The sequence below is a fragment of the Gopherus evgoodei genome, unplaced genomic scaffold, assembly GCF_007399415.2.
Source record: "Gopherus evgoodei ecotype Sinaloan lineage unplaced genomic scaffold, rGopEvg1_v1.p scaffold_55_arrow_ctg1, whole genome shotgun sequence".
In the NCBI taxonomy this organism is placed as follows: Eukaryota; Metazoa; Chordata; order Testudines; family Testudinidae; genus Gopherus; species Gopherus evgoodei.
In genome coordinates, this window is record NW_022060076.1 from 11,880 (window position 1) to 20,459 (window position 8,580).

Sequence of the window (8,580 nt, forward strand, 5' to 3'; positions counted from 1 at the left end):
ATATGAAAATTGCAGAATAACTAACTGTGGAATGTGACCCATCACTTAAATTAGCCTCTGGACAAATGACTGTAGGGTAGCTAATGTAATGCTGATTTTTAAAATGGGATCTAGAGGCTATCCTGACAATTACAGGCTGGTGAGCCTAAGCTCAGTATCATGCAGATTGGCTGAAGCTATTTTAAAGAACAGAATTATCAGACACATAGCTAAACAAGATATGTTGGGGAGGAGTCAGTATGGCTTTTGTAAAGGGAAATCATGCCTCACCAACCTATCAGAATTCTCTCAGGGAATCAACAAACATGTTGACAAGGGTGATCCAGTTGATATAGGGCATTGGGACTTTCAGAAAGCTTTTGACAAAGTCCCACACCAACAGCTCTTAAGCGAAGTAAGCAGTCATGGGATAAGAGGGAATGTTCTCTCAAGGGTTAGTATCTTGTTAAAAGATAGAGAAGAAAGGGTAGGAATAAATAGTCAGTTTTCACAATGGAGAGAGGTAAAAAGCTGCATTCCCCAAGGATATCTACTGAGACCTGTGCTGTTCAACATATTAATAAATGATCTTGGAGTGAACAGTGAGGTGGCAAAATTTGCAGACAATACAAAATGACTCAGGACTGTTAAGTCCAAAGCTGACAGTGAAGAATTAAAAAGGGATCTCACAAAACTGGATGAATGGGCAACAAAATGGTAGATGGATTTCAATATTGATAAATGCATAGTAATAAACACTGGAAAACATAATCTCAACTATACATACAAAATGATGGGGTCTAAATTAGCTATTACTACTCAAGAAAGAGATCTTGGTGTCATCGTGGATAGTTCTCTGAAAACATCTGTTGAATGTGCAGTAGCAGTGAAAAAAAACTAGCAGGATGTTAGGAACCATTAGGAAAGTGATAGATAATAAAGCAGAAAATATCATAATGCCACTATATAAAGCCATGGTATGTGCATGCCTTGAAAAATGCGTGCTGTTCTGGTTGCCCCATCTAAAAAAAAAGATACATTAGAATTGGAAAAAGTACAGAGAAGAGCAACAAAAATGATTAGGGGTATGGAACAGCTTCCATATGAGGATTGATAAAAAGACTGGTATTGTTCAGCTTAGAAAGAGACGACCAAAGTGGAATATGATAAACGTCTATAGAATCATGAATGTTGCGGAGAGAGTGAACAGGGAAGTGTTATTTACCCCTTCACATAACAGAAGGACCAGGGGTCACTCAATAAAATAAATAGGCAGCAGATTCAGAACAAACAAAAGTAATTACTTCTTCCCACAAGGCACAGTCAACTTGTTGAACTCATTGCCAGGGGATTTTGTGAGGGCCAAAAGTATAACTTGGTTAAAAAAAGAATTAGATAGGTTCATGGAGGATAGGTCCATCAATGACTATTAGCCAAAACGGTCAGGGACACAACCCCATGCTTTGGATGTTCCTAAACCTCTAATTGCCAGAACCTGGGATTGGACAACAGGGGAGGGATCATTTGATAGTTGCCCTGTTCTGTTCATTCCCTCTGAAGCAGGATTCTGACTATTTTGTCATTATTTTGTAATGTGAAGTAATGTAAAATTCCTCCTCTACTTTGGTGAGTCCTGTGCTTATTGGCAGATTTGCTCACCTCAGTGATCTCCCCCACAGTCTGGATCAACTCCTCCTGTGTCTGATCAGGGGTTGGGAGGTTTGGGGGGAACCCGGGCCCGCCCTCTACTCCGGGTTCCAGCCCAGGGCCCTATGGATTTGCAGCTGTCTTTAGTGCCTCTTGTAACAGCTGTATGACAGCTACACCTCCCTGGGCTACTTCCCCAAGGCCTCCTCCCAACATCTTCTTTATCCTCACCACAGGACCTTCCTCCTGGTGTCTGATAACGCTTGTACTCCTTAGTCCTCCAGCAGCACACCCTCTCAGTCTCAGCTCCTTGTGTCTCTTGCTCCCAGCTCCTCACACACACTTCCTCTCCTCTGGCTCCTCCCCATCTGACTGGGGAGAGTTCCTTTTAAAACCCAGGTGCCCTGATTAGCCTGCCTTGATTGGCTGCAGGTGTTCTAATCAGCCTGTCTGCCTTAATTGGTTCTAGCAAGTTCCTGACTACTCTAGTACAGACCCTGCTCTGGTCACTCAGGGAACAGAAAATTACTCACCAGTGACCAGTATATTTCTCCTCTACCAGACTCCTGCACCCCACTGGCCTAAGTCTGTCACAGTAAGCAGAATCAGAATGAGCTCTCCCTTGACATTTGGTGGTGAGCTGTGGAAAAGAACTTCAGGGGCTTATCTCGTTTGCATGGGCACACCAGTCCTGCCTAGCATGATGGGACTGCTTGCTCAAATGGACACTTTGGCTGCTGTGGGATCCCCAGTCTCTTTATTATTGGGGCAGAAGTATTAAAGAGTTGTTATCCCAGTTATGTGCATCAAGGACAGTAGAACTGTACTTAGCATTTTATGACTGAGGGAATCACCCTCAACTGAGTAGCATTCATTAGGTAAGAGACATGGGTTCCAAAGCCCAGGGACTTGTGAGAGGGTGGAGACAGGTATTTGTATCTGATGGTGAAGGTCTTAAACACCAATTTAATCATTCTGCTCTGTAATACTAGAGTTAATTTAAACTCAATTAAGAGTCTTGTTACATGCTGTAAAGTTGTTGATGCCTAGGTCTCAGCATTAGATCTACTCTGGGCTAGTGGTTCTGGTACAAGAAGACTATCCACATGCACCAGCAGTGAGGCTCCCTACTAACAGCTGAAATCACTGAGAGCTGTGTTAAGAGTTGAGGGGGAGGGGTGCAGACATATTGGTGAATGGCTAATGGAGAGGTGTGGTGGCTGGTGGATAGGCCTGAGCAGCTGGTGGAGAGGTGTGGGCAGCTGGGCTCCTGGGGGTGAAGACTGGAGCAGAACCCCACAGATAGGCATGGCAATCAGCTGTTGAGGGCCTGAGCAGTGAAGTGTGTAAGGCAGAGGTCTCAAAGTCCTGGCCCACGGGACATCTGTGGCCCGAGAACCTCCCCACTGCGGCCCATGGAAACTTTTAAAAAAGGTCTTTCATCCGGCCCTCATGGCTGCTGGCTGAGGGGAGGGTGGGGGCAGGAGAGGAGTGCACAGGGAAGATTCACCTGCCCCTCCCCTGAACGTTTCTCCTTCTTGCTGCTCCTGGGATCCTCCAGGGGTTGCACTCGGCAACCTGTCATTGACCTTGGGCAGTTCCACTCCCTGCAAGTGGGTCCCTATCCCTGCTATTACTGGCAGAGCTGCAGAGGAGAGACCCATGCAGCCATGCTGCCCGCTGTCTGCTACAAGACTCCCCCTCCTGCCCCCGCAGCTCCCATTAACTGGGGGAGAGGGACAGAGATACCATCACTAGTTGCTGAGCAGAGTCAGCCATGGAGGCAGCATCACAAGTCACCAGGCAGAGTCAGCTGGGGAGGCATGAGGCCAAGGGAACGAGGGAAAAGGGTGGGAAACGGGCTGGGAAGTGATATGAACACCATCTTCAGTGACATTATTGGCCCACTGAGAAGATTTGAGGACTGGCACTGGCCCTAAGGTAAATTGAGTTTGAGACTGCTGGTGTAAGGTGCCTCTGTACCTCCCTCCCTTCCACCCAGGCTGGAAGGTAAACTCTGCAGATGAACTTCTTAACTCTGAGGCTTCACTGACCAAGGACAGCAACTGTGAGTGGGGTAACTTTTGGATTAGTGGACTCAAGAACCCAAAAGGAAAGGACACGCCCCAACCTACTTGAGGATGGGTCTTCTGGTTTATGCCTTGTGTTTATGAACCCTTGTTCTGGTGTTTTCCCAATTTGATGCTGAGTTGTTTACCTCCTGTTATTAAAGATTTTTTGCTACACTTAGACTCTGTGCTTGTGAGAGAGGAAGTATTGCCTCTTTGAGGCACCCAGGGATGTGTGTGTAATTTTCCCAGATCACTGGGTGGAGGTTCGAGCCAGTTTTGCATTGTATTGTTGAAAGGGAACCTCTGTGTACTGAACCCAAACCTTGTTGCTATCAACTCTGCCTGGCAGAAGGGTTACAATTAATCTGTCTGTTTCTCATGCCTCCATCGCTATATTAGCCCACAGTCATTTCCATGCCCTTTCGCTGGAGTTGCTGAGTCTCTGTAGTTCCTAGCAGACTAGGATCTATTCCACAGATGGGTGCTCGCTGCTCCCCTCCTAGGGCAGGCTTGGCTGAGAGGTGATGGACTAAATGGGACCAGGGACTGAAAGCCCCTCCCAGCTCTAGAGATGATCCCAGCTTGTGCAGGCTTCAGACATGGTCACAGCCCAGGATGTCCCTGTTCTGGGTCTAAATAGCTGAATCCGGTCTCCAGGGCTGTGAGCCCAGCTCTGATCTCACCTCGGACAAAGCCAGCCAGACAACCTGCCCTAGCTGACCCTGAACCCACAGAAGGAGAACAGCAGTTGCCCAAATCTCACAAAATGGCAGCATCCCTGGAAGGACCCTTGGCTAAAAACAGGGCAGGGCTGAGGCACAAAGGGTGTCCCAAGGTGTTTGCAGAATAAAAAAATATACTTATAGTACCAACATGTGACCTGGAATAGCTAAGAGCCTACTGGTGCCAGAAACTCATCAGTCTTGAAAAAGCCTGTTCCTCCATTAACTCCACATAATCTTTTCTGGATGAGCAGGGATTCCACCTCCCCGCTCCACATCACATTAACCATTCTAGGGATTCAGCCATCAGAAGAACCCACAGCTCAGGCTGCCCTGGCTGGTTGAAATAGGTCATTAAGTGGAACCCAAAAGCAAACACTAAAAGCTAAGGACCAGATCCTCTACTGATGTATATTGATATAGTTCCATTGTCTTCATAGTACATAGGCCTATTTTCACCAACTGGAGATCTGGACCTTTTATATCAGCTGGGCATCTGGCCCATTACACAGTTTTAAATCAATATTCTTTGCTTGTGAGTTTAAATCAAAGATGAGAAAAAAACTCTGAACCTATTTGCATGTTCTTAGCTCTTTGTCCCATGGGATTAATTACAAGAGTGGAACTTTTAATGGTTAAGGTGTGATTCATTCCCACTAGGGATAGAACTTTGAAGGAATTCAGTGCTGCTAAGATTTTCTCTATCTGATCTTCAATTTATATTGGGATGAATGACCCAACTTCTTTCTTTCTTAGGAGTAAATGTGGAAAAGGAGTAAATGTGGAAAAATCAAAATACGTATATTATGAAAGAAAAGGAGAATTATTAAAAAATCCATCAAAAATGTTTCCCATTCTACTCCCATTCTGTATCAGGATTAGCAGAAAAAAGAAGCAAAGAAAACTTCAGTTTAACCTCTGAAGTTAGGGTTAGAAATAGAAAAAGCAAGAGAACTAAAACCAAGTAATTTTTTAAGGTGAGTTGTGAAAACTATTAAAAGATTTTTATGAGACTTCACATGATAAATGCAGATAAGTGCTGTATATGTATAAGGGATAACAGAATTAGCCATTAAGTAAAAAATGACCTTATTCTTTATTGGAACATTTGATAGTAATTTCTTCATCACAATCAGTCCATTAGTTAGGATACAAAATTTATTCAACAAATTTTTTTAGAAGATATTTATTTTCATGAATTCCTCATTAGTTGAAATCATTCTTAGAATAATTTTGACCAGCAGTTCTCAGTGTCAAAGCCCTAGGTAGTGGAAGTCATTTAGTGAGATGCACCTATTTCCTCCAGCTGGGGATCTGGACTATTTACCGATATGGAGGTACGTCTTATTTCCACTGACTGCTTTTCTTCCTTATATGGAGGTTCTGGCTCTCCATCTATTATGCATTTGTGAACTGAGATTCTCACGAGTGTGCAAGATTTGATCTTATTTGACCACACACACATTTCACGTGCCACATATGTCTGATCTCTGATATATGACTGAGATCAGGTTTTTAACACAAATGGATATTGAGAGATAAACTATGTCTGTCTTTCCCACCGTGAGAACAGCATTCTGTTCAATAGTCTCCTGATGGCCTTCTTCATCTCAGCATTTCTCAGGGTGTAGACCATTGGGTTCAGCATTGGGGTGATTACAAAGTAAATGACTGAGACCACCTTATGCAGGGCGAACTGCTTGATGGGCAAAGCATAGATAACGATGCTGGGTATGAATTGCAAACACATCACAGTGATCTGGGTTCCACAGGTGGACAAAGCCTTGTGCTTCCCTTCCGTGACATGTGTCCTGATCTTGATTAAGATGATGGTGTAAGAAATAAGCAGAATGATGAATAATATTATGATCACTAACCCACTGTTGAAATTCATCTGCATTTCAGCCAAGTGAGTGTTGGTGCAGGCCAGTTTGATGACTTGTGGGACATCACAGTAGAAATTGTCCAGGATGTTTGGACCACAGAACGGTAACTGGAGGAGCAGTCCAGTCCGAATAGCAGAGTGAAACAATCCAACCAGCCATGCCAGTGCCACTATCCTCATGCATATACCCCGGTTCACGATAGTCAAGTATTGCAGTGGTTTATAAATGGCCACATACCGATCGACCACCATCCCCACAAGGCAAAACCCAGCAAAGAAGTGGAAGAAAAACATCTGAAGGATGCATTCATTGAATGAGATGGTTTTATGCTGTGAGAGGAGATCTGAGAGTAATTTTGGAGTACTGACTGATGATTTGCTGATATCTAGGAAAGCCAAGATGGGCAGCAGGATATACATGGAGGTGTGGAGCTGATAGTCAGAGATCACAGTGGTGATAATAATGAAGTTTCCCAGCCAGGTGTTTATGTAGACTATGAAGAAAGTCACATAAAGGAATGACTGCAGCTCAGGTCTCTGAGTGAGGCCCAAGAGGACAAATTCTGTCACTGGGGTGGTGAAGTTCTTCTTCTTCATTTATTAACCTCAAAATATGCCTGAAGAAGGAACAGAGATGATAATAATTATGATGCAATCCCAGTACATTACTGTTATTAAAATAATATTAACTCTATGTTAACTGATACACTTGCTTGGAAATTTTCTTTGTTTACCAAATTCCAGACTGTGTACTCTGCCCCAATGGTGAGTACCCCTGCTTCAGCAGAACTTCTGAGCTCCACCAGTGGTCATCTCCAATGTGGGGTCTTTGGGAGTGAACAGGAGCAACCTACACACTCAAAATGCCCCCTGCTAACAACTGTCACCATTCATCTTCCTGAAGCCCTGATAGTGCACAGCTCACATGGGCCACAGATTCCTCATGTGGCCTAGAGGCTCAGGGTTGGGAAGAAGGTGTATTTGCAAAGCAGATGTACTCATAGACCAGGGGTTCTCATCAGGGGTGTCTGTCATGTTCTGGGGTGCCATCCAGACCAGTGAGGTTTGTGTCAGCCCTCCCCATATCCCTGGGTGCCTTACAATGCTTTGGTATTGAAGCTTCCAACCTGGGACTCTCACGACCAGCTTACCAGCTTGTAGGTGTCACCTCCTCAGTGTCCGGGTAGAGCTGCAGTGCTGGACCAGCAGCTCTGACCTCAGCAGCCTGTCAACAGCCTACCAGTCACAGCCTGGCTTCCACCAGCCTTGATTACTACTTGCAGGTAACCCCAGCATTCTCCCAGTCCTGAATTTTACCAAAAACCTGTGTTCTGCACTGTCCTGCCCCTCTTCTGCACAGTTCAGATATTAAAGATTCATTGCTTCTGTGCAGAGTCAATATAAAATAGTTTTGCTAGTTTAACTGGAGTTACCAAACAGTTCAGTTGAAACACAGCATTGGATTAGTTTAGATTACAAAATGAAACCAATTTATAAAAAAAAGAAGACAGGACTTTTAGTGAATTCAAGTATAAGACACAAAGTTAGAAATGGTTACCAGCAAATAAAAGTGCGAACATGCAGGTAAAAGTCTAAAGATTTATTTAGCAAATTTTGGTTCAAAGCTTTGCTCAAGTTGGCCTTTCTCACACACTGTCTTCCAGCAAGATGGCGACTGATTCTTATGTGGTCAGGATCTCTCCCAGAGGCCCAAAAGTGCTGGCGTTTTTAGGTGAAAGAAAGAGAGAGGCAGATAGTTTGGGGTTCTCTACCCCAACAGAGGTACTGAATTCCTCTATCCTGCCTTAACAAAACAATGGTCTTTGACCCCTTAGAGTGGCTACATAAAGAAAAGGAATTAAGTCTGATTGGCTTTAGCAGGAATAGCTTTTGCTCAAGATTTCTGAAAAAATCACGTCTCTGTATTTTGGTACACATGCATTCTAGTACTAAGCTTCAGATATCTCCACTGAAAAACTATGAACACTTAAAGATTTTCAGGTATTCATCTACAATGAAATATTCAAAGCTACCATGGTATTATGGACACTCAACTCACACTAGTATTTTTGAAAATCCCGAGAGCTGAAAATATCAGCCAGCCCTAAATAAATATCTCATTCTTAAATGACAGTGCTCTGTGCTGGGAGGAGAGAGGGAGGAAGGCTTTATGAGTAAATCACTGGCTGTGGATTCTAGGGAGTTGGGTTCAATTTCTGTCCTACCATGGACACATTCTGGGGCCTTCCATAACACATATCACTTCTCAGTCTAG

General features: G+C 44.1%; 1 protein-coding gene across 1 annotated transcript; it reads right to left on the minus strand.

Moving 5' to 3' along the window:
• Positions 1–5,963: 5,963 nt before the first annotated feature.
• Positions 5,964–6,902, minus strand: LOC115643264 (olfactory receptor 4D1-like). The gene has a single exon (XM_030547145.1). It carries the CDS (start codon positions 6,900–6,902, stop codon positions 5,964–5,966), a length of 939 nt encoding a protein of 312 aa, XP_030403005.1.
• Positions 6,903–8,580: the final 1,678 nt, after the last annotated feature.